The sequence below is a fragment of the Salmo salar genome, chromosome 01 (genome assembly GCF_965601325.2).
Source record: "Salmo salar chromosome 01, fSalSal1, whole genome shotgun sequence".
Taxonomy (NCBI): Eukaryota; Metazoa; Chordata; class Actinopteri; order Salmoniformes; family Salmonidae; genus Salmo; species Salmo salar.
The window spans coordinates 149,257,667-149,283,888 of NC_138291.1; the positions used below are offsets into that span (position 1 = coordinate 149,257,667).

A 26,222-nucleotide genomic window follows, 5' to 3' on the forward strand; every position below is an offset into this window, starting at 1 on the left:
CTCACTCAAGCTGTTATCTCTTCTCCTTTGCCTTCACTGCCAAGCCAGGCATCGCACTGGAGATTTCATCTGCAAGAAGAATAACTAGTTTCAACACATGGCCAAGCAACGCCGTTATATTTTCGCCCCGGTTGCGCTTGTACTGTTTGGAATAGTAGCAATTTTCCTTCTAACTATTCCCACCGAGGACTTGACCGAACCTCCGGAATGTATGGTAAGATTCGTTGGGTTATTTCTGTGTTCACAAATTTTATGCGGTGTTGTGAAATGTAAGATGAACCCATTTCCAACGGTGCAATGGAGTGTGCTGTGCGGTGTCCGGTCCTCGCGCGCCACTGCTACGCATTCATAATATAAATTGCATAGTTTATGGGACAGGGTAATTTATAAGTCTACTATAATACTGTTGATAAGAAAATTATGTTGACAAGCAGTCAACAATTGAGTAAGTCTATACACCTGATACGTAAAATAATACAAGAAACGTGTAGCAATTCAGTTAGCCTACAGTACCATCTTAGGTTTATAGGCTTAAAATGCACTTTCTGTACACTTGAATAAGGTTGATGGCCAACCTTTCTTAGCTCCTAACAAATAATACACCAGTTATGAGAGGACAGTCACTGAAAAGTTATAAAACCTGTTTGGCCATTAATGTGTCTCTGTCCCCTTGTCATTATAGCCTTATCTTCTGCCGCATTCAAAACAACTGGGAACTCGGGAAATCTCCGACTTTTGTTTTCAGTGCATTCAGGACAACTGGGAACTCGGAACCACAAAACGAGCTCCGACTGGGAAAAATACATTTGAACGGTCATCCAATTCGGACTTCCAAGTTGGAAACTCCGGTATCTTTCTAGAGCTCCAACTTTCCGACCTGAAGACCACTGACGTCGTGATTTGACCTCGTTTTCTTTTAGTTCCCAGCTGTCTTGAAAGCACCATTCACTGTTCCAACATGGGTGTGAGTTGCTGACAACCTAGTGACACTACCAAAGATTTGTATAACTAATGCAAGATAGACCAGAGCCTGTCGTTTCCAATGGGAGCAAATTAATCATAGGGTGCAAAACAAGCAAGGATTTGGGCAGAGCCAAGCACGTGCTAATGAGATCCTATTGGCGCTTTCTAGCATTTATTTGCAGATTTACGTTAGGGAATGCCTACTCTGTGAAGTGCGCTTGTGCTATAACTCAATTTTCCCTTGCACTCTTTATAAACAACGCAATGTTTTTGAAACTTTGGCAACGGCTAAAGTGTAGTTATGGAAACAGAAAACTGTATAGAGATCAAATGTTTCATCATGAGAAAATTAGCAGGATGCCGGCCAAAATCCATCTTCTCCCACTGCGGGCCACTGGGCATCCTCTCATCACCATATTTGGTAGTGAGTGGAAATGCCAACTGAATGCTTTACATTTGTACATCCTGTGAAATATCTGGCTCATTGTTCTATCTGTGACACTGTTTTGTGGTGTCCGAAGCAACCTGCTGACAATGACCGTGTTCGAGAGCATCAAGTCCATGAGGCATTGTTGGCGAGGGGCTTCTCCTGACGCCTGCATTACATTGCAGACAGGGTCCTTGGAACTCCCCCCTCCCCCACACCTCTTTCTCTCTGTGTGTGTCTCTCTCTGTCTCTGTCTCTGTCTCTCTCTGTCTGTGTGTGTGTGTGTGTGTGTGTGTGTGTGTGTGTGTGTGTGTGTGTGTGTGTGTGTGTGTGTGTGTGTGTGTGTGTGTGCGTACGTGCGTGCGTGCGTGCGTGCGCTCTCTTCACTGCTCATGGAGCAGCCCCCTGGACTTCTTCAGAATGCTTTTTACATGGATGGCATGTAAAACTAACGACACAATTGTGGGCAACTTGGTGTGTATGTGTGTTGGTTCTGGTGTAGTCTGGCGTGGTCTGGTGTGATGTTTGTAGTCCAAGTCCAACAGTCACATACCCTCATGCATGCCTGGGTCTTTGTGCTATGTAGAAAGGAGCCTCCACTCGCTTGAATAGACATTGCCAATGGCTCAACCCCCTGTAAGTTTGGGTGAATTCAAAAATCTCAAAGAGAAGAGTAGTTTAATGCAGCTTGAACCATAAAAGATGATAACTAGTACTTCTTACATGTGTTACTGACAGTCTGTTTATGTAAAGCATATGAATCAAACCTCTACTGATTCTCATATAAATCTTATGAATACCCTTCAAGTTGTATGAATACCATACATTGTGTTTCAACAACAAAAAATAAGGGAAAAAAACTGGCCTGCAGATGGACTGGCCTGCAGATGTTCTGTCCATTAACAACCTAGAACCATGGGAATGACTACTAGTGCACATTTTGTCAGTGGTGTATATCCATTATGTTTCTTTTGGTGCATATCCATGTTGTTCTGTTTTTGGAAGACTCTCCCTCTTACCTCCCATTAGCTAGGTTTCCATCCAATTGGTGAAAGATTTTCATGCAAATATTCTAAAATCTGCATAAAGAAAATGTGCACATTTTCCCACCAGCGGTGTGTTTGCACCATACTGACTTGTTGCAGATAAAAATCAGTGTGTAATGACGTAGTGCACACAAAATGTACTTTTTCGCTCAAGTTTTCATGTACTGAATAAAAAAATCTGAAGTCCCCTATATCATCACAGCTGGAGATTACTACAAGTCGTCTTTGTGTAGCCCCTATCGCCTCTCTCTTATTATTTTCCCATACCAAAGCCGTCAACCACACCTCGCTGTCAGCTGGTGAAATTGTTAACAATCAGTCTGTTTAGAAAAAGTTTGAAGGTCTCATCCTGTTTCCACCCCTCTGCCCCATCAATCATGTCAGCAGATGAGCTCGTTTTAAGCAGAAGAGTTTTTGCGGGGGTTATTGGGAGGTTAAAACAGGAAGATGTATTCCTCGGGTGAAACATACAGGCCATGCCAATCAGCTGTTTCGCCATTTAGTAGATACAGATAGTTATACTTAATGCCAGATAAATTGTCACCGCACTTGAGTTATTAATGTCAGCTGTGTAGACAAACTCAGTGGCCTTGTGGTTAGAGTGTCCACGCTGATATTGGGAAGTTGGGAATTCAATCCCCAGCAGAGTCATACCCGATGATCGGGTATGCTTAGAATTCCGTATTAAATTCAGCGTTCAAAACATCTGGGAGCTAGGAAATCTCAGACTTGTGTGTGTTCGAAGCAACTGGGAACTCAGAAAAAAACTGGCCTCTTTCTGGAGCTCTGACCTGAAGATCACTTCGTCATAATTTTTCTGAGTTCCAGTCCGAGCTAAATTCTTGCTTGAGAAATTGCTCTTTGCTATGAAGCTTATTTTTTTTTTTTTTTTTTTTTACCATTTTAAAGGTCCAATGCAGTCGTTTTTAACTCGATATCAAATAATTTCTTGGTAACAGTTAAATACCTTACAATGATTGTTTTCAATTAAAATGGTCCAAAAAATAAATAAAAAAAGCTTCTTGGTCTATTAACTATTTTAGAGCATGGTGTCACCATGGAAGGCCAAAACACCATCCCACTAAAACAGGCTTAAATTTCAGGCTGTCTTTTCAAACAGCTTTTACAATAAAAGGGGATTTTCACAATTTCACAATATTATTCCAATCTCATACTGTGGAAATATATATAAAACATAGGAAAATCATGTGTTTAACTGCACTGATAACAATCACAGTAAGGTACTTAATTGTTGGCTAGAAATGTGATATTTTTGATATTGAGATAAAAATATTACTGCATTGGACCTTTAAGGAGATAGATAGGGGTTAAAGGCCATGCGATAGACCAGTCTCCTGTCCAGGGGGTGTATTTGTAAGCTTACATCAAGCTGCCTCAATCTACAGAAACAGGAGATACTGCTCCTATGAGCTGTTCCGGCTTCCACAAGCCAAGGTTCGTGTCAGGATACTTACTTAATGTGCACTGTATGTTACTCATTTCTGTAGTATTATCCCATTTCCTGTTTGCAGTTTCACACATGCATGCTGTGAGAGACATATACAGTTAGGTCCAAAATGATTGGCAGCCTTGATAAAATTTGCAAAAAAAGACTATAAAATAAATAATAAAAATACTGAGCTATATTGTATGATCAAAAAAATTGGGAAATTATATTATTTTATACTAATACAATTTCTCAGAGAAAGAAATTTAGAGTAACAAGTAACACTTTTTTTCTCAAAAAGATAGGGTTTAAAATGATTGGTACCCCTGTTTTCACTACCTTTCAATACCTCACCTTGCGAGGATAACGGCACTGAGCCTTTAAAATATATATATGTGTATGTGTATATATATATATATATATATATGTATGTGTGTGTATATATATATATATCAAAAAAATAAAGGGAACACTTAAACAACACAATGTAACTCCAAGTCAATCACACTTCTGTGAAATCAAACTGTCCACTTAGGAAGCAACACTGATTGACAATACATTTCACATGCTGTTGTGCAAATGGAATAGACAACAGGTGGAAATTATAGGCAATTAGCAAGACACCCCCAATAAAGGAGTGGTTCTGCAGGTGGGGACCACAGACCACTTCTCAGTTCCTATGCTTCCTGGCTGATGTTTTGGTCACTTTTGAATGCTGGCGGTGCTTTCACTATAGTGGTAGCATGAGACGGAGTCTACAACCCACACAAGTGGCTCAGGTAGTGCAGCTCATCCAGGATGGCACATCAATGCGAACTGTGGCAAGAAGGTTTGCTGTGTCTGTCAGCGTAGTGTCCAGAGCATGGAGGCGCTACCAGGAGACAGGCCAGTACATCAGGAGATGTGGAGGAGGCCGTAGGAGGGCAACAACCCAGCAGCAGGACCGCTACCTCCGCCTTTGTGCAAGGAGGAGCAGGAGAAGCACTGCCAGAGCCCTGCAAAATGACCTCCAGCAGGCCACAAATGTGCATGTGTCTGCTCAAACGGTCAGAAACCGACTCCATGAGGGTGGTATGAGGGCCCGACGTCCACAGGTGGGGGTTGTGCTTACAGCCCAACACCGTGCAGGACGTTTGGCATTTGCCAGAGAACACCAAGATTGGCAAATTCGCCACTGGCGCACGGTGCTCTTCACAGATGACAGCAGGTTCACACTGAGCACGTGACAGATGTGACAGAGTCTGGAGACGCCGTGGAGAACGTTCTGCTGCCTGCAACATCCTCCAGCATGACCGGTTTGGCGGTGGGTCAGTCATGGTGTGGGGTGGCATTTCTTTAGGGGGCCGCACAGCCCTCCATGTGCTCGCCAGAGGTAGCCTGACTGCCATTAGGTACCGAGATGAGATCCTCAGACCCCTTGTGAGACCATATGCTGGCCCTGGGTTTCTCCTATTGCAAGACAATGCTAGACCTCATGTGGCTGGAGTGTGTCAGCAGTTCCTGCAAGAGGAAGGCATTGATGCTATGGACTGGCCCGCCCGTTCCCCAGACCTGAATCCAATTGAGCACATCTGGGACATCATGTCTCGCTCCATCCACCAACGCCACGTTGCACCACAGACTGTCCAGGAGTTGGCGGATGCTTTAGTCCAGGTCTGGGAGGAGATCCCTCAGGAGACCATCTGCCACCTCATCAGGAGCATGCCCAGGCGTTGTAGGGAGGTCAAACAGGCACGTGGAGGCCACACACACTACTGAGCCTCATTTTGACTTGTTTTAAGGACATTACATCAAAGTTGGATCAGCCTGTAGTGTGGTTTTCCACTTTAATTTTGAGTGTGAATCCAAATCCAGACCTCCATGGGTTGATAAATTGGATTTCCATTGATTATTTTTATGTGATTTTGTTGTCAGCACATTCAACTATGTAAAGAAAAAAGTATTTAATAAGATTATTTATTTCATTCAGATCTAGGATGTGTTGTTTAAGTGTTCCCTTTATTTTTTTGAGCAGTATATATATATATATATATGTGTGTGATTGGAGAACACATTGGGAGTGATCGTAGACCATTCTTCTAGACCAATCCTCCATGCAGAATCTTTCCAGGTCCTTGACATTCTTCGTCTGTGCTTATGGACTGCCCTCTTTAATTAAAACACAGCCTGGAGACTTAGATGGCCATTGTAAAATGTTGATTTTGTGGTCAATTTACCATTTCTTTGTGGATGCTGATGTGTGCTTGAGGTTGTTGTCTTGGGGATGCATTTGCAGCCAAGTTTCAGCCACATGGCAGAAGCAACCAGGTTTTTAACAAAAATGTCCTGGTACTGGGTAAAGTTCATGATACTTAACAGAACCAAATAGCCACATAGCAACAAAACCGACACGTGCGCAACTATGGAGCAAAACAGACAGGGTTGGCTTAGATTGTTGACAACATGTAAACTATATTTAGTCTCCAATGTATATTGAAAACATAAATACATTTGCACAATGAGCACTCATTGTCTCTCAAATACATCATTACAGTTGTTGGTTAGCTAGGTAGTGAATTTTATCCATATTAGCATAGACATGACATCCGTTAGAACACCTCAAAACAAAACATGGTATCAAGAACAAGATACAATGAGCTGAAACGAGCCACCTACGATTCCCCACGACATCTTCTTGTCATTGTTGCTAGCTATCTGGCCATCCAGAATCACAACAACACGTTGTCAGCTAACCTATCTATAACATCGAAGATCCACTACCATATTTTAAAGTAGGTATGGGGTTCTTTTCTGCATATGCATCTTTCTTTCGACGCAAAACCTACGACTGGTGTGTATGGCCAAAGAGCTCTATTTTCATGTAATCTGACCATAGCAACAGTTCCAATCCAAGTGTTAACTACAGGCGTTTACATTTGTTGGATGACATAAAAAATTGTGTTTAGGAATATTATATTCTTATTTACAACAAAAGTGACTCTAAAATGATGCACTACATTATTTATCATTCATTTCTATCAGGTACAAAATAATCTGAAACACAACCAAAATAAACTGCAAATGCATTCAAGAAGTTTGTGGAGTCACAAGCTTGATGTAGTCATTGAGTGCTAGGAATATGGGACAAATACTAAAGTTTTGACTACTTTAATACACATATAAGTGAATATGTTCAAATACTTTTGGTTCCCTAAAATGGTTGGGACTATGTACAAGTGCTGTGATTTCTAAACCGTTCACCCGATATGGATGAAAATACCCTCACATTAAAGTGCCGGAGTGCAGAGCCAAAACAACAAAAAATCTGTCACTACTTTTGTACCTCACTGTAGCTCAGTATTTGTATTTTTTATTTTATATAGTCTTTTTTATTCGGCTTTATCAAGGGTGCCAATAATTATGGTAATGACTGTATATTACCATGTAAACACACATGCACATTTAGCATGAGGCAAAACATACAGAGACGGGAAAGGTCGATTGAAGGGGGGATTGAAGTGGAAAGAATGTAGATTAAGTTAAATTATTCTAGTCATAGGGGGGGTGTGTGTGTGTGTGTGTGTGTGTGTGTGTGTGTGTGTGTGTGTGTGTGTGTGTGTGTGTGTGTGTGTGTGTGTGTGTGTGTGTGTGTGTGTGTGTGTGTGTGCACGCTGTCACAAAAACAGGAGGCTTCTGGTCTGAAAGCAACCCATGTTTGTCTGGTCTGAGAACAACCCATGTTTGTCTGGTCTGAGAACAACCCATGTTTGTCTGGTCTGAGAACAACCCATGTTTGTCTGGTCTGAGAACAACCCATGTTTGTAGATCATGAAGGAGCTGTTTGGAGTGTGTAAACTCCAATCCTGATTGTGCTTTGAATCGTCAACTCTAAACATGTTGAATTGTGTGTAAATGTTCAAATGAGAAAGGCAACAATAACTTGCCAAACACAGTCAGCGAATGAAACAAGTTTCAACAGCCTTGTCAGAAAAAGAGAGCAATTCAAATTGAATTATGTTGTCCAAAAGTGAATGTTTAGAGTTGATGATTCATAGCACAATCAGGATTGGAGTTTACACACTCCAAACAGTTCCTTCATGATCTGCTAACATGGGTTGTTCTCATCCTCTCTCACTTGCTCCACAACTTTCCATCTATCTTATCTTGAAGTAAACATGCAACCAACATTCTTGCTGCCAAATATATACACAAGTCATAAAAGCCAGAGGCCACCATTTGAAAGAAGAGGTTTATAGTGAATCAAGTTAATGTCTTCCAGATGCCGCTATCCCTATTAAATGTCTTTGCATAGATGGATTTCAAACACCTGATCATTTGTAGCCTTTTATTGTTTGGAGTAGAGTAGACCCAATTAGGTTGTCTTTCCTTTGACATTATTGACATTATCTGAATCAGCCATTTTTCTCAATCTTTTCCCCTCTGTCTTTAACTTTCCTCTCCTCTGTTCTCTCTAACCCTCTCCCCAGTATGGGATAGTCCTGGATGCAGGCTCCTCCCACACAGCCATGTACATCTACAAGTGGCCAGCAGACAAGCAGAATGGCACGGGTGTGGTCACTCAGCACAGTGAATGCCATCCAAAGGGTAAGAGTGTCCCAATAGAAGGATTCTTCCAGGTGTTTGTCTGCTATTTACCTAGTGTTTACATATAAATTACTTTAAACGTATTAAAAAAAGCACTATTACCATTTGTTAGTAACCAATTATTTGAAGTAATCACCAGAAAGTACAGATTTACATTTAAAAAAATTGTCATTTGCAGACAGATACAAAATTATAGTAAAATAGTGTGTTACCCAAAGCCTTAAACCCTAAAATCTCAATTCTACTTTTGTTGGAAAGAAACATTGTTTTACATAAATGGTGTGGAAGTTTTTTGGCACTCCAGTTGGCAAAGAACAGTTCCCATTGTGTGCTGTGTGTGCGCCTTTCGGGTAACTCGTCACACAAGGCTAGACATAAAGAAGCAGAAAAACATGGATGCCTAGCAACGGTGGATTTGTCAGTAGTTCTGCAGTGACTCAGTGTGCTGTGTGCTTTTCCAGTCCTGTCCTGCATACATGACTTGCGTGTTCATATAGATCACAGTTGTTGGCTGTTTTCATTAATGTGAAGTATTTGCAAATACACCAGCTTTCCTGAAGTTCATGTAAACAATACTTTCCAGGTAGTAAGACTCCATAATCTCAATTTTCTCTCTTTTTATATACAGTAGCTACTGCATGTGTGCATGTCTCCCCACCATCGTTTTCTATTACTAGTCGATTTGATCAATGTTAAATGAAATATAGTTACAAATATACTTCTACAGCTTTGTCTAGGGAGAGGAGTTATTTCCATAAACTCAGATGACTAGACCACCAAATAAGTGGATGGAATGAGTAAAATTGTGATAATGTGTGGTCTGACTATATTACATATTACACATTTTCATCTGGATCTTCGCAACTAGCTAACCGCAATCCCGGGTGACTACTCTTGGCTAGCGTTTCCATCCCGGAGCAAGCACCAATTAGCCTGAAGCTAGCTCGGCTAGGGCTCCTGTGCTACCTCCGAAGCCCACTCCTGGGCTACAATATCCGGACCCCTTCTACTGCCGGTACGGGGCACGGAACCCCACCGATCCTCTACGACGGAATACCGACATAATCTGCCCGAGGATTCCAACAGGCCCCTGAGGCGCAACGTCCGCTGAAGGCCCATTCTGCTAACTGCGGCCTACTAACTACCTATAGCTACTTGGAACCCTACTAATTCCACGACTGGTCTATCGACGTCACTGCACGAAGAGGCAAAAACAGACTTACCCCCATCGCGACGTCTCCCAAAGGCTAACTTGCTAGCACCGGTCTGTTAACTGCTAGCTTGCTTGCCCCGGTCTGCTAACTGCTAGCTTGCCTGCCCCGGTCTGCTAACTGATAGCCCCGGTCTGCCAACTGCTTGCTTGCTAACCCGGTCTGCTAACTGCTAGCTTGCCAGCCACGGTCTGCTAACTGCTAGCTTGTTTAGCCCCGGCCTACTGTTAGCTTGTTAGCATCGGCCTGCTAACTGTCTGAATCGCCGTGTCCCCAGTCAGCCTAACCAATCACTGGACCCATATGTTCACTTGGCTACGCATGCCTCTCTCTAATATCAATATGCCTCGTCCATTACTGTCCTGGTTAGTGATTACTGTCTTATTTCACTGTAGAGCCTCTAGCCCTGCTCAATATGCCTTAACCAACCATGTTGTTCCACCTCCTACATATGCGATGACATCACCTGGTTTAAACGTCTCTAGAGACTATATCTCTCTCATCATTACTCAATGCCTAGGTTTACCTCCAATGTACTCACATCCTACCTTACCTTTGTCTGTACACTATGCCTTGAATCTATGCTATCGTGCCCAGAAACCTGCTCCTTTTACTCTCTGTTCCGAACGTTCTAGACGGCCAGTTCGTATAGCCTTTAGCCGTACCCTTATCCTACTTCTCCTCTGTTCCTCTGGTGATGTGGAGGTTAATCCAGGTCCTGCAGTACCTAGCTCCACTCCCACTCACCAGGTGCTCTCATTTGTTGACTTCTGTAACCGTAAAAGCCTTGGTTTCATGCATGTTAACATTAGAAGCCTACTCCCTAAGTTTGTTTTACTCACTGCTTTAGCACACTCTGCCAACCCGGGTGTCTTAGCCGTGTCTGAATCCTGGCTTAGGAAAACCACCAAAAACCCTGAAATCTCCATCACTAACTATAACATTTTCCGCCAAGATAGAACTGCCAAAGGGGGCGGTGTTGCAATCTACTGCAAAGATAGCCTGCAGAGTTCTGTATTACTATCCAAGTCTGTACCCAAACAATTCAAGCTTCTACTTCTAAAAATTCACCTTTCTAGAAACAAGTCTCTCACTGTTGCCGCTTGCTATAGACCTCCCTCTGCCCCCAGCTGTGCCCTCGGTACCATATGTGAATTGATTGCCCCCCCATCTATCTTCTGAGCTCATGCTACTAGGTGACCTAAACTGGGACATGCTTAACACCCTGCCATCCTACAATCTAAGTTTGATGCCCTCAATCTCACGCAAATTATCAATGAACCTACCAGGTACAACCCTAAATCCGTAAACACGGGCACCCTCATAGATGTCATCCTAACTAACTTGCCCTCCAAATACACCTCTGCTGTTTTAATCAAGATCTCAGCGATCACTGCCTCATTGCCTGCATCCGTAATGGGTCTGCGACCAAATGACCACCCCTCATCACTGTCAAAAGCTCCCTAAAACACTTCTGCGAGCAGGCCTTTCTAATCGACCTGGCCGGGGTATCCTGGAATGACATTGACCTCATCCCGTCAGTAGATGATGCCTGGCTATTCTTTAAAAGTGCCTTCCTCTCCATCTTAAATAAGCATGCCCCACTCAAAAAAAATTTGAACTAGGAATAGATATAGTCCTTTGGTCACTCCAGACCTGTCTGCCCTTGACCAGCACAAAAACATCCTGTGGCGTTCTGCATTAGCATCGAATAGCCCCCGTGATATGCAACTTTTCAGGGAAGTTAGGAACAAATATACACAGGCAGTTAGAAAAGCTAAGGCTAGCTTTTTCAAACAGAAATTTGCATCCTGTAGTACTAACTCAAAAAAGTTCTGGAACACTGTAAAGTCTATGGAGAAAAGAACACCTCCTCCCAGCTGCCCACTGCTCTGAGGCTAGGAAACACTGTTACCACCGATAAATCCACTATAATTGAGAATTTCAATAAGCATTTCTCTACGGCTGGCCATGCTTTCCACCTGGCTACCCCTACCCCGGTCAACTGCCCGGCACCCTCCACAACAACCTGCCAATGCCCCCACCATTTCTCCTTCACCCAAATCCAGATAGCTGATGTTCTGAAAGAGCTGCAAAATCTGGACCCATACAAATCAGCCGGGCTAGACAATCTGGACCCTCTCTTTCTAAAATTATCTGCCGAAATTGTTGCAACCCCTATTACTAGCCTGTTCAACCTCTCTTTCGTATCGTCTGAGATTCCCAAAGATTGGAAAGCTGCCACGGTCATCCCCCTCTTCAAAGGGGGTGACACTCTAGACCCAAACTGCTACAGACCTATATCTATTCTACCCTGTCTTTCTAAGGTCTTCGAAAGCCAAGTTAACAAACAGATTACCGACCATTTCGAATCCCACCGTACCTTCTCCGCTATGCAATCTGGTTTCAGAGCTGGTCATGGGTGCACCTCAGCCACGCTCAAGGTCCTAAACGACATCATAACCGCCATCGATAAGAAACATTACTGTGCAGCCGTATTCGTTGACCTGGCCAAGGCTTTCGACTCAGTCAATCACCACATTCTTATTGGCAGACTCAACAGCCTTGGTTTCTCAAATGATTGCCTCGCCTGGTTTACCAACTACTTCTCTGATAGAGTTCAGTGTGTCAAATCGGAGGGCCTGTTGTCCGGACCTCTGACATGGGTGTGCTACAGGGTTCAATTCTCGGGCCGACTCTCTTCTCTGTATACATCAATGATGTTGCTCTTGCTGCTGGTGATTCTCTGATCCACCTCTACGCAGACGACAACATTCTGTATACTTCTGGCCCCTCTTTGGACACTGTGTTAACTAACCTCCAGACGAGCTTCAATGCCATACAACTCTCCTTCCGTGGCCTCCAACTGCTCCTAAACGCAAGTAAAACTAAATGCATGCTATTCAATCGATCACTGCCCGCACCTGCTCGCCCGTCCAGCATCACTACTCTGGACGGCTCTGACTTAGAATACGTGGACAACTACAAATACCTGGGTGTCTGGTTAGACTGAAAACTCTCCTTCCAGACTCACATTAAGCATCTTCAATCCAAAATTAAATCTAGAATCGGCTTCCTATATCGCAACAAAGCATCCTTCACTCATGCTGCGAAACATACCCTCGAAAAACTGACCATCCTACCGATCCTCGACTTCAGTGATGTCATCTATAAAATAGCCTCCAACACTCTACTCAACAAACTGGATGCAGTCTATCACATTGCCATCTGTTTTGTCACCAAAGCCCCATACACTACCCACCATTGCGACCTGTACGCTCTCGTTGGTTGGCCCTCTCTTCATACTCGTTGCCAAACCCACTGGCTACAGGTTATCTACAAGTCTCTGCTAGGTAAAGCCCCGCCTTATCTCAGCTCACTGGTCACCATAGCAGCACCCACTCGTAGCACGCGCTCCAGCAGGTATATCTCACTGGTCACCCCAAAGCCAATTCCTCCTTTGGTCGTCTTTCCTTCCAGTTCTCTGCTGCCAATGACTGGAACGAACTGCAAAAATCTCTGAAGCTGGAGACTCATATCTCCCTCACTAGCTTTAAGCACCAGCTGTCAGAGCAGCTCACAGATCACTGCGCCTGTACATAGCCCATCTGTAAACAGCCCATCTATCTACTTACCTCATCCCCATACTGTATTTATTTATTTATCTTGCTCCTTTGCACCCCAGTATCTCTACTTGGACATTCATCTTCTGTACATCTACCATTCCAGTGTTTAATTGCTATATTGTAATTACTTCACCACCATGGCCTATTTATTGCCTTAATAACTTACCTCATTTGCACTCACTGTATGTAGACTTTTTGTTTTCTTTTGTTCTACTGTATTATTGACTGTATGTTTTGTTTATTCCATGTGTAACTCTGTGTTGTTGTATGTGTCGAATTGCTATGCTTTATCTTGGCCAGGTCGCAGTTGCAAATGAGAACTTGTTCTCAACTAGCCAACCTGGTTAAATAAAGGTGAAATAAATAAATACAAATATTACATACAGTAATGTATCATGTTCCCGCCATGCAGGTGGAGGAATCTCTAGCTACGTGGGACAGCAGGGAGCAGCAGGGAGAAGCCTCCAAGGTTGTCTGGACCAGGCCATGCAGGATATCCCCAGAGCCAGGCACCACCTCACACCTGTCTACCTCGGAGCCACCGCTGGCATGAGGCTCCTCAAGTGAGTTATAGTGTGTTAATGAGTGTGAGTGCACAAGCATGTGGCTGTATCAAGGCACAAGGCGAAACCCAAATGCAGACACAGGAGGCAGATGGTTGGAGTCGTACAATGTTTATTAATCCAAAGGGGTAGGCAATAGAATGGTCGTGGACAGGCAAAAAGGTCAAAACCAGATCAGAGTCCAGGAGGTACAAAGTGGCAGAAAGGCTCGTGGTCAAGGCAGGCAGAATGGTCAGGCGGGTGGGTACAAAGTCCAGAAACAGGAAATGGTCAAAACCAGGAGGACTATAACAAGGAGAATGCAAAAAGCAGGAGAACGGGAAAACCGCTGGTTGACTTGGAAACATACAAGACGAACTGGCACAGAGAGACAGGAAACACAGAGGAAAATAAGCGACACCTGGACAATAGCAAGAACAGGTGAAACAGATCAGGGCGTGACAGGCTGTGTGTGGGTGTGTGTGCGTATGAGTATCTTTGTATGCAAATAAACAGTGGGTAAGGATCAGTGCGGTAAAGTACTTCAATAAAAATACTTAAAAGTATTACTTAAATATTTTTTGCCGGTATCAATACTTTACTTTACTATTCATTTTTTGACAACTTTTACTTTTACTTCAATACGTTCCTAAAGAAAATAATGTACTTTTTACTCCATACATTTTCCCTGACAGGACAAGAAAATGGTCCAATTCACGCACTTATCAAGAGAACACGTGGTCATCCCTAGTGCCTCTGATCTGGCAAACTCACTAAACACAAATGCATCATTTGTAAATGATGTCTGAGTGTTGGAGTGTGCCCCTGGATATCTGTAAAAAATGTAAACAAGAAAATGGTGCCGTCTGTCACGCCCTGATCTGTTTCACTTGCTTGTCTCCACCCCCTCCAAGTGTCGCTTATTTTCCCCGGTGTATTTATCCCTATGTTTCCTGTCTCTGTGCTAGTTCGTCTTGTTTGTCAAATCAACCAGCGTTTTTGTTTCTCAGCTCCTGCGTTCCCAGTCTCTCTTTTCTCGCCCTCCTAATTTTGACCCTTGCCTGTCCTGACTCTGAGCCCGCCTGCCTGACCACTCTGCCTGCCCCTGACCTCGAGCCTGCATATCGTCTTGTACCGTTTGGACTCTGACCTGGTTTATGAACTCTCGCCTGTACCTGACCTGCCTTTTGCCTACCCCTTTTGTCATAATAAATATCAGAGCTCAACCATCTGCCTCCTGTGTCTGCATTTGTGTCTCGCCTTGTGCCCTTATAGTGCGAACTGGCCATGACAGACCCAGCAGACTTGGACCAGCTCAGTCACTTTGTCTCCCTGCAGGGAGCCACCATTGGGAGGCATGAGGCGCTACTTCGGGACCTTTTGGAAAGGCTTCGTTCCCTGACGGAACGCCTGGGATGGAGGCGGCTCAAACTACTGCAGGTACATCATATCTCCCGTAGTGTGGCAGACTACGCAGTAGATTTTCAAACATTGGCCGCCGAGAGTTCCTGGAAACAGGAGGCTCTTTTCGGCACCTTCCTCCACGGACTGTCGGAGGGAATAAAGGACGAGCTCGGGAAATACCGCTGGACCTCGATTCTCTCATCACCCCTTTCGATTAGGATTGATGTGCGCCTACGAGAACGCCGGTGTGAGGTGAGGTAGGGCCTCGGGAACACTCGTTCATCTGTTGATGTCGGTGCATGCCCTAAGGAATCCGAAAATGTGTGTATTTCCGAGGAGAGCCGAAAACACCCGAGGTTCCTCGAGAATCATCGGCGATGGGTGAGTTGGATACTCCAGAGCCCATGCAACTGGGAAGAGCTAGATTATCGGTTGGGGAATGCTTACGTAGGCTGAGTTCTAACTGTTGTCTGTACTGTGGAGGTGTGGGACATTATATAGCCACCTGCCCTGTCAAGAAACCCTTTTCTTTAGTGGGTACAAGTACTCTGGTGAGCCAGACTGGGAGTTCCCTAATTCCCATCACCCGTACACATTTTTTTGTAATTCTGCTGTAGGGAGACCAGTCTAAGTCTCTCCGGGTGCTCATTGACTCTGGGGATGATGAAAGTTATGGATGCTACCATAATTTCTGAATTAGGTATTCCCACTCAACCTCTCTCTGTCCCCATGGATGCAAGGGCACTGGACGGCCACTCAGTTGGAAGAGTCACCCATAGCACAGTGCCTGTTCAGATACGGGTTTCAGGAAACCACAGTGAGACCATACAGTTCCACCTCATCGATTCACCCCATGTTCCTGTTGTTCTGGGATTTTCTTGTCTCCAAAAACACAACCCTGTTATTGACTGGACCACAAGTTCCACCCTGTGTTGGAGCCCGTTTTGTCATTCCCACTGCTTTAAAGCAGCACAGCCGTCCCCGAGATGTCATCCTCAGGGCGTAAGCAAAGCCTCAGATGTCTCTGCCGTTCCCATTAAGTACCACGGCCTACTTCTCTTCCCCCGCACCGTCCTTATGATTGTGCCATTGATCTTCTCCCCGGCACCACACCACCTCGTGGTCGGCTATATTCTCTATCTGGCCCAGAGACCAAGGCCATGGAAGAGTACATTGAGGAATCTCTGGCTACTGGAGGCATCTATCTGTCTGCATCTCCTGCCGGCGCAGGGTTTTTCTTTGTGGAGAAGAAGGACAATACCCTGTGTCCGTGCATTGACTACCGGGGTCTTAATGATATAACGATCAAGAATCGTTACCCCCTACCTTTCCTCGGCTTTCGAACCTCTCCAGGATCGTTTTGTGTTTATCTACCTTGACGACATCCTGTTTTTTTCCCCGGTCTGCCCAAGAACACGTTCTCCATGTCAGACAAGTCCTTCAGTGCCTCCTGGAGAACCAGTTGTTTGTGAAAGTTCACCACAGCACCCATCCTTGTCCATCCGGACCTGTCTCGTCAATTTGTGGTAGAGGTTGATGCTTCTGATGTTGGAGTGGGGGCCATCCTTTCCCAGTGATCTGCCCAGGACCAAAACCTCCATCCCTGTGCTTTCCTGTCCAATCGTCTCAAATCGGCAGAAAGGAACTACGACGTAGGCAACCGAGAGCTTCTGGCGGTCAAGATGGCGCTGGAAGAGTGGTGGCACAGGCTGGAAGGAGCAGAACAGCCATTTTTGGTTTTGACTGACCATAAAAATGTGGAATTTCTCCGTACAGCCAAGCGCCACCCCTGGTGGGCTTTGTTATTTACAAGATTCAACTTTACCATTTCCTACCGCCCAGGGTCCAAAAAAATGTGAATCCTGATGCCCTCTCCCGCCTATACAGTTCCTCTCCCACACCGCCGGTCTCTGAAACCATGCCTTGCGGCTTCAGTGGGTTGGAGTATTGAAACCCTGGTTCGCAAGGCACAATGTTCCCAGCCTGAACCTGAAGGGGACCCGGCTGACCGGTTGTTTGTCCCAAACTCAGTCCGGTCCTGGAATGGGCTCATTCCTCCAGGCTGACCTGTCATCCAGGTTCCAGTCGAACCCTAGCCTTCATCCGACTACGTTTCTGGTCTTCCACAATGGTTCCTGACGTTTCTGCCTTTGTCGCTGCTCAGAACAAGACCCCACGGCAAGCTCCTTCTGGCCTCCTGCAGCCACTACCGGTTCCTCATCGTCCCTGGTCTCGTATATCTCTGGACTTTGTCACTGGGCTCCCTCCGTCTGATGGCAACACCGTCATTCTGACGGTAGTGGATCGGTTCTCCAAGGCCACCCATTTCATCCCTGTCCCCAAACTACCCTCTGCCAAGGAGATGGCCCAGCTCATGGTGCAGCATGTCTTTCGAATCCTTGGACTCCCGGTGGACATTGTCTCTGCCCGCGGTTCTCGTCTCAGTTCTGGAAGGTGTTCTGCCTATCCTCCGGATTCCATCCCCAATCCAACGGCCAGTTGGAGCGAGCTAACCAGGACCTGGAAACCACCCTACGATGCCTGGTCTCAACCAACCCCACTACCTGGAGCCGGTAACTGGTCTGGGTGGATTATGCTCGAAACACCCTTCCCTGTTCAGGCACTGGACTCTCCCCTTTTGAGTGCTCCATGCGGTATCAGCCTCTACTCTTCCCTGAACAAGAGCAGGAGGTCCGCGTACCCTCAACACAGATGTTCGTCCGCCGCTGTCGACGTACCTGGAGAAGAGCTCGGGTGGCACTTCTCAAGACCAACTCCAGGTATCGTCAACAAGCGGATCGCCGGACTCCAGCTTCCCGCTACCGCATTGGGCAGAGGTTATGGCTTTCCACACGGGACCTGCCCATTCAGGTGGAGTCCCGCAAACTGTCCCCCCATTTCATTGGTCCTTTTCCCATCTCTAGAGTCCTTAGTTCCACTGCTGTCCGTCTCTTGTTACCCCGTACCCTCCGTATTCACCCTACTTTCCATGTGTCTAGGATTAACCCTGTGTGTCACAGCCCTTTGTCTTCTGTCTCTAGGCCCTCCCCTCCTCCCCGTGTCATCGATTGCCAACGCGGCATACACGGTAAAACGCCTCCTGGGTGTTCGACCACGGGGCAATGGTTTCCAGTACCTGGTTGATTGGGAAGGTTACGGCCCGGAGGAGAGGTGCTGGGTTCCCGCTAGAGACATCCTGGATCCAGCCCTCATCACCGACTTCCATCGCCGACACCCGGTCAACCAGGTATGCGCCCAGGTAGGACGCCAGGTGGCGCCCCTAGAGGGTGGAGATACTGTCACACCCTGATCTGTTTCGCTTGTCTCCACCCCCTCCAGGTCTCGCTTATTTTCCCCGGTGTATTTATCCCTGTGTTTCCTGTCTCTCTGTGCCAGTTCATCTTGTTTGTCAAGTCAACCAGCATTTTTGTTTCTCAGTTCCTGCTTTCCCAGTCTTTCCTCGCCCTCCTGGTTTTGACCCTTGCCCGCCTACCTGACCTCGAGCTTGCCTATCGTCTTATACCATTTGGACTCTGACCTGGTTTATGAACTCTCGCCTGTACCCGACCTGCTTTTTGCCTACCCCTTTTGTCATAATAAATATCGGAGCTCAACCATCTGCCTCCTGTGTCTGCATTTGGGTCTCGCCTTGTGCCCTTATACCGTCTGCTTTGCTTAATATAAGGAATTTGAAATTATTTATACTTTTGATACTAATGTATATTTAGAAATTACATTTACTTAAGTATATTTACAACCAAATACTTTTACTCAAGTAGTATTTTACTGGGTGACTAACTTTTACTTGAATAACTTTCTATTAAGGTATCTATACTTTTACTTATGTATCACAATTGGGTACTTTTTCCAAGGATTTCCCGCTCCAGGGCAGACAGGCAAGAACAGGCCCCCACCTTTAAGCTGCCAAGCTCCTAGAAACACGATCACACCTGTTTCAGACACACGGTCATATTCATACAGTCTGTTTTAAAGACACACACATTATGTTCACACTAAGTTATACTAAGACTCCCATACCCATGCAGACATGTACACATAGACATGTGTCATGCTCTTGTTCACACCTGTTTCAGACACATGCAATGTTAACAGAATTTAGGTCAAAGAAAAACATACACACACATTTACACACAAATGGCACAATAAGAGTTTCTAACCCATGCAAATATGGACATTTCTGCTTCTCTTTGTGTTATCAGGGTAAAATGTGAGTCGTTGTGGTTCTGAGATATCTAATAGGAAATGAGTCAACAACAAGCTTGAGAAAATTTGCATTTGTCTGGTAGATGTGGTATTGTTGTCATGCTGAGTCATGTTTTTCATTCCATTCCCCATGTTGATCCTGAATCTACAATATCTGAACTAGTACATTTCACTTTGTCAACAGTATCTCCAGCCCTGTCCAGTCAGCCCAGGTTTTACAGGAAGTGGGTCATAAAATCCAGTCCTATCCATTTAACTACCAGGGGGCAGCCATCTTAAGTGGCCAGGAGGAGGGAGCGTATGGTTGGGTCACTGTCAACTATCTCTTGGAGAACTTCATCAAGGTACCATGGCCCAGCTTTCACCTTTCACCTGATTTGAAAATGGGGTCACAAGAAACACTAAAAAAAAAACAAAAAAACATTGCTCTTGGTTCATATAACCGGGGTTACATCAGTAACCTCTGGTAGCTGCTAGATGGGGTTGTAATAAACTCAGCGGTTTCTGTTTCAAAACATTGCACCCCATCACTGAAAGATAAATCTCAGGAATAACCACAGGCCACGCAGGACTCATTAGAACTGAGTGGACAAGACCAGGCACTAAATCAGACTGGGGGAAAAATAACAATCATTAATTAGGTTTCCATCCAATTGGTGACAGATTTTCAATATGTGCATTTTCCCACCAGAGATGTTTTCCCTCAAATTGACTTATTGCGTATAAAAGGTTTTGGGTGATGACGTAGTGATAACGGCAGCCTAGCATTGATGAGCATGTCACCAGAATAAGACCCTCAATATTTTTTGGAAAGGAGCATCAAGCTCATCACCTTGCACTTTCACCACCCTGTGAAATTCATCATCATTTATTTAATCTGTAGGCTAGTAAACTGCATGCTATCCTGACGAGTTGTCGTGGGAGGATCACACAACATGTCATCGCCTGACTCCAAATTTACTTCGATATGATGGTTATTAAATCAATATTTGCCCATAAAAGAGTTTCCACCGACATTTCTTGCACAATTAATTTTACCGACACAAAAAGATCCCACCTTGTCTAGCGTATTTTGTTTTGTTCACATATAGAAAGTTTACCAACAAATGGGTTTTTCTCCATCAAGCCTGTCATTACATGTTTTATCCAACATGTACTTTACTGGCTTAAAAAGGTTGGATGGAAACCTGATTAGTGACTATGTTCTTTTCTACACAGAAAATCATACAAATTATTGACTAATGATCTTCTGAATTTCCAAATACATTTCTGATGCATTTCAGTCACTTCTAACGATACTTCCTTTATATTGAAGTACTGTCAGACTGATTTGTAATAGAGTGTCATAGCCCCAATTAAAAAAAGTAAACATTGGCCGTTGATTACATCACCCTTTTTTTTACATGGAGGGGTCAAACTTTTTTTTTTCAAAATGAGGTTGCGGCCCAAAACAGTTTGTGTATTCGGTTGTTTGAATATAAAGATTCTGCATTAGCATTGCTATCTATGGTGGTTGTAATCGATCCCTGCCTTATTAATTTCTTTGCACGCAACCATAAGCACTTAAAAACGTAAGTATCCTGTGTTAGTTTCATTCCAAGCTTTTGTAGGCATTCTTTGAAAATGTACAGTACCAGTCAAAAGTTTAGACACACCTACACATTCGAAAAAAACATTTAAATGTTTTTTTGTACATTGTAGAATAATAGTGAAGATATCAAAACTATGAAATAACACATATGGAATCATGTAGTAACCCAAAAAGTGTTAAAGAAATGTTAATATATTTTGTTTAAGATAAGATAAAGATAAGATTTGTTGAAGAAATCGTAATAGAGCACTCTACTAATCAGGCGTTTATGGAAGTGTGGCCAGACAGAAGATACTCCTCAGTAAAAGGCACATGACAGCCAACTTGGAGTTTACCAAAAGGCACCTTAAGACTCTCAGACCATGAGAAACAAAATTCTCTGGTCTGATGAAACCAAGATTGAACTCTTTGGCCTGAATGCCAAGCGTCACGTCTGGAGAAAACCTGGTACCATCCCTACGGTGAAGCATGGTGGTGGCAGCATCATGCTGTGGGGATGTTTTTCAGCAGCAGGTACTGGGAGACTAGTCAGGATCGAGGCAAAGATGAACGGAGCAAAGTACAGAGAGACCCTTGATGAAAACCTGCTCCATAGTGCTCAGGGCCTCAAACTGGGGCGAAGGTTCATCTTCCAACAGGACAACGACCCTAAGCACACAGCCAAGACAACACAGGAGTGGCTTCGGGACAAGCCTCTGAATGTCCTTGAGTGGCCCAGCCAGAGCCTGTACTTGAACCCGATCTAACATCTCTGGAGAGACCTGAAAATAGCTGTGCGGCCAACCTGACAGAGCTTGAGATGATCTGCAGAGAACAATGGGAGAAACTCCCCAAATACAGGCGTGCCAAGCTTGTAGCGTCATACCCAAGAAGTCTCGAGGCTGTAATCGCTGCCAAAGGTGCTTCAACAAAGTACTGAGTAAAGGGATACTTATGTAAATGTGATATTTCATTATTTATTTTTGTATAAATTAGCAAATATTCTAAAAACCTGTTTTTGCTTTGTCATTATGGGGTAGTGTGTGTATATTGGTGAGGGGAAAAAACGATTTAATACATTTTATAATAAGGCTGTAACATAACAAAATGTGGAAAAAGTCAAGGTGTCTGAATAGTTTCCGAAGGCACTGTACATAGATGACTGCATCTGCTGTGGAGACAAACTACCCACACACCTCTCCTGTTACTTTGTTTGTCCCTGTGTGCCCACTGTAGTATGGCTTTGTGGGCCGTTGGCTGAGCCCGGGCAGACAGACGGTGGGGGCGCTGGACTTTGGTGGGGCGTCGACCCAGATCACCTTTGTGACCAAGGATGAGGTGGAAGATGCGAGGGACAGGATGAAGCTACGTCTGTATGGCCATGACTACTCCCTGTACACACACAGCTTCCTGTGCTACGGACGAGACCAGGTCCTCAAACGCCTACTGGCTCACCTGGTGACGGTAGGAAACATTCTGTTTGGCCACAACAACATAACAACAACCTTATACAGTACAGCAAGGGCCCAAAGTCTTTCCCAGTCATGTCACATTTTCAGGAAAAGCTCTTGGTGCCTGTTACAAGATACTATCATAGTGTAAATCAGGACCATTGAAATAAAGAAACTTTGTTATTAATCATTAGAAACCCACCCACTAACATATCACCCCCTGATTGTTTTTATATAATTGTTTTCTACCACAGATTTAATTCACTGTGTGTATTTGAAAGTGATCCCAGCACAATTGCAACAATAGATATTGGCACTCAGTACCATAGTACTCCATGCCTGTAGCTTGCTCTCTACTTGTTATAGGGATGTGTCAAGTTACTGTAATAATTTCTCACACTCACCCAATCCCTCTCCCTCACCCTCTCTCTCTCAGGCTCAGGGTCACACAGGGACAGTGGCCCATCCGTGCTTCCCTGCAGGCTACAGCGTCACCATGAAGCTGGGGACATTATTTGACTCTCCCTGCACGGTGGCCCAGACACCCAGCTACAGTTACAATCCCCAGGCAACCCTGTCTGTGAAGGGCACTGGCGACTATGATCACTGCCTGGGCAACATTACTGAGATCTTCTCCTTCCACAGCTGCCCCTTCTCCCAGTGCTCTTTTGACAAGGTGTTCCAGCCCAATGTCAGTGGCAGCTTCATGGTGAGAGACAGTTTACAGTGGTTAAATCAACCCTAACCCTAGCTTCATGTCCACATCTGGGTTCAACCTTAATCCTAGCCTCAACCACAACCACAAACTTAACCTTTACCCCAACCATAGCTTCATGCCCACATCCCGGTTTAACCCTAAACCACAAACCTAACCCTAGCTCTAATCCTAGCTCCGGCCCCAACCCTAGCTTCAGCTCCAACCTTAAACCCAACCCTAGCTCCACCACCAACTTTAACCCCAACCCTAGCTCCAGCACCAACTTTAACCCCAACCCTAGCTCCAGCTCCAACCTTAACCCCAACTCTAGCTCCAGCTCCAGCACCAACTTTAACCCCAACCCTATTTCCAGAACCAACTTTAACCCCAACCCTAGCTCCAGCACCAACTTTAACCCCAACCCTATTTCCAGCACCAACTTTAACCCCAACCCTATTTACAGCACCAACTTTAACCCCAACCCTAGCTCCAGCACCAACTTTAACCCCAACCCTAACTCCAGCACCAACTTTAACCCCAACCCTAGCTCCAGCACCAACTTTAACCCCAACCCTAGCTCCAGTACCAACCTTAACCCCAACCCTAGCTCCAGTACCAACCTTAACCCTAACCCTAGCTCCAGCACCAACTTTAACCCCAACCCTAGCTCCAGCACCAACTTTAACCCCAATCCTAGCTCCAGCACCAACTTTAACCCCAACTCTAGCTCCAGCACCAACTTTAACCCCAACCCTATTTCCAGAACCAACTTTAACCCCAACCCTAGCTCCAGCACCAACTTTAACCCCAACCCTAGCTCCAGCACCAACTTTAACCCCAACCCTAGCTCCAGTACCAACCTTAACCCCAACCCTAGCTCCAGTACCAACCTTAACCCTAACCCTAGCTCCAACCCTAACCCTAACTCCAGCTCCGACCCTAATCATAACTCATTCCTTTTTCTCTCTCCCTGTCCATTTGTCCATCAGGCGTTCTCTGCCTTCTTCTACATTCACCAGTTCCTACAGACTACTACAGGAATCCCTGTCACCACCCCTGCCCAACTGGAAGAGGCAGCTCATTCTATCTGTAACATGAGCATCAATGAGGTTAGCAGCCTTGTGTGTTTCTGTTTCTATCTGTCCGTCCGTCCGTCTGTGTGTGTGTGTGTGTGTGAGAGAGAGAGCGAGAACATTTGTGTGTGAAGGGAAGAGAGCATCCATGCATGTGAGAGAAAGTGTCTCTGTTTGCATGTGTCTCAATGGATGATGGTTTTGTATGCGTTTCATGTATTTCATGGCTATGTCATCCCCATTTTTATATCCTGTTTCAGATGTTGGTGCTGGCCCCAGATCAGGAGCCTCGTCTGCAGGACTTCTGTGCTGCCTCTGTGTTCACCAAGGTGCTCTTCACGAGAGGCTATGGCTTTGATGAGATCTCATTTCCCCACATTTCCTTCCAGAAAAAGGTGAGCTTGCTTGTTGGGAATGTTTTTTTATTCTCTATCTCTTTCTTTTACTCCAGATATCAGCATAATCCTTGACATTACACAAAGTCATATCAGCAAAGATATTACAGTATGAAGATAGGCAGAAACTGCTTCTCCAATAGAAATGCCCGATCACACTTGTAGGCGATGTTGGCTAAGCTCAAGCATAGGAACAGGTCTAATCGTCGTCTCCCACCAAACTGTGCATGTGCAGGCCGTCAAATCAAATGCACTCCTTCGATATAAAGTTGTTTTTGACGAAAATGAAAACATATCAGTTTGTCACTTTCACAAGGTTAGAGTAATTCAATATTCAACCACTTAAGACGGGGCGGCAGGTAGCCACTTATGGACGGCAGGTAGCCTAGTGGTTAGAGCATTGGGACAGTAACTGAAAGGTTGCTAGATCGAATCCCTGAGCTGACAAGGTAAATATCTGTCATTCTGCCCCTGAACAAGGCAGTTAACCGACTGTTCCTAGGCTGTCATTGTAAATAAGAATTTGTTCTTAACTGACTTGCCTAGTTAAAAAAGGTTAAATTAAAAAAAGACATTGGCTTGAATCTAGGTAGTGCTTTTAGATTTTGAGAACATTTTAATTTAAGGAAGACATTTTCACCAAGTGGTCTGTTTCGTAAGAGTTCCCAGAAATCTCACAATGTTGCGTCTCTGGGTTTAGAAACTCTATGATATCAGTCTTTGTCATGCATCGTTTTTGAGGCTGCAGCCTCTCCATTGAAGCTTTAACCTCTGAATGTCCTTAACTAGTGCACCAAGTGCGTATCAGAATGCTCTGAGTGTACCCAAGCTGACTGAGGTGTGTGTTTGTGGTGTCAACAGGCAGGGGATGCCTCTGTGGGCTGGGCCCTGGGCTACATGCTCAGTCTGAGCAGTCTGCTGCCGGGGGAGAGTGTGGGCCTGAGGAAGGCCCTGAAACCTGGAGCCTGGGCTGCCCTGCTCTTCCTCTTCGTCCTTCTCCCCGCCACCGCCCTGATGTATGTTTCCCTCCAAGCCTGCCGCAGGAAGAAGAAAGGAAGCAGTGACACTGCCAGCTAATCATCATAAGGGACTTCCATTAAGACCTGCTTTCACTTTGTTTAGAGGAAAGACGGCAAACTCTTTGTAAGGGTGCTGGTGGTACAATCCTGGACCCAAGAGTGCGTAGATAACTGTATCATGAAGAAGATATAATGTTGTATAAAGTGTTGATCATCTTTACACTGAGATATAACAAGTGAGTTCTCCCCAGCTGTCAACACATTTTATATATCCTTTTTTTATGTATACTTTAACAAACTTTTTTTTTTGTACAGGTATGCATTGTAGGCTATGATTAATGTTCAACATCACTCTCACAACATGTTACCCAACATTTAAGTATAATTTGTTTCTGCTTTATATTCATTGTGTATTTTGTATTCTGATAACAAAAAAATCAACTATGTTTTGTACATGGAGTGGCCTTTGTAGAAGATATGTTAGTATTCATGTGTTTCATACGTCATATTGACTACAACTGACTAAAACTACAAGTACCATCA

The 26,222-nt window shown here is 44.7% G+C and overlaps 1 protein-coding gene across 2 annotated transcripts; it reads left to right on the forward strand.

The window, feature by feature from the left end:
* On the forward strand, nucleotides 1-26,222 carry LOC106565521 (ectonucleoside triphosphate diphosphohydrolase 2). 2 transcript variants are annotated; one of them, XM_014132755.3, is made up of 9 exons: nucleotides 1-214; nucleotides 8,350-8,467; nucleotides 13,717-13,867; nucleotides 19,659-19,818; nucleotides 22,281-22,508; nucleotides 22,932-23,204; nucleotides 24,182-24,301; nucleotides 24,526-24,660; nucleotides 25,522-26,222. In XM_014132755.3, exons 1-9 carry the CDS (start codon nucleotides 98-100, stop codon nucleotides 25,735-25,737), a joined length of 1,518 nt encoding a protein of 505 aa, XP_013988230.1. In that variant the 5' UTR covers nucleotides 1-97; the 3' UTR covers nucleotides 25,738-26,222. The 2 variants fall into 2 exon arrangements, with proteins under 2 accessions (XP_013988230.1, XP_013988238.1); XM_014132763.2 differs by lacking the exon at nucleotides 8,350-8,467 and having other exon boundaries at nucleotides 87-214.

Coding starts and splice junctions, on each gene's coding strand:
- LOC106565521 (XM_014132755.3), top strand. CDS start 98: ATGGCCAAGCAACGCCGTTATATTTTCGCCCCGGTTGCGCTTGTACTG. Junction 215..8,349: donor CCGAACCTCCGGAATGTATG/GTAAGATTCGTT, acceptor CCCTCTCCCCAG/TATGGGATAGTCCTGGATGC. Junction 24,661..25,521: donor ACATTTCCTTCCAGAAAAAG/GTGAGCTTGCTT, acceptor TGGTGTCAACAG/GCAGGGGATGCCTCTGTGGG.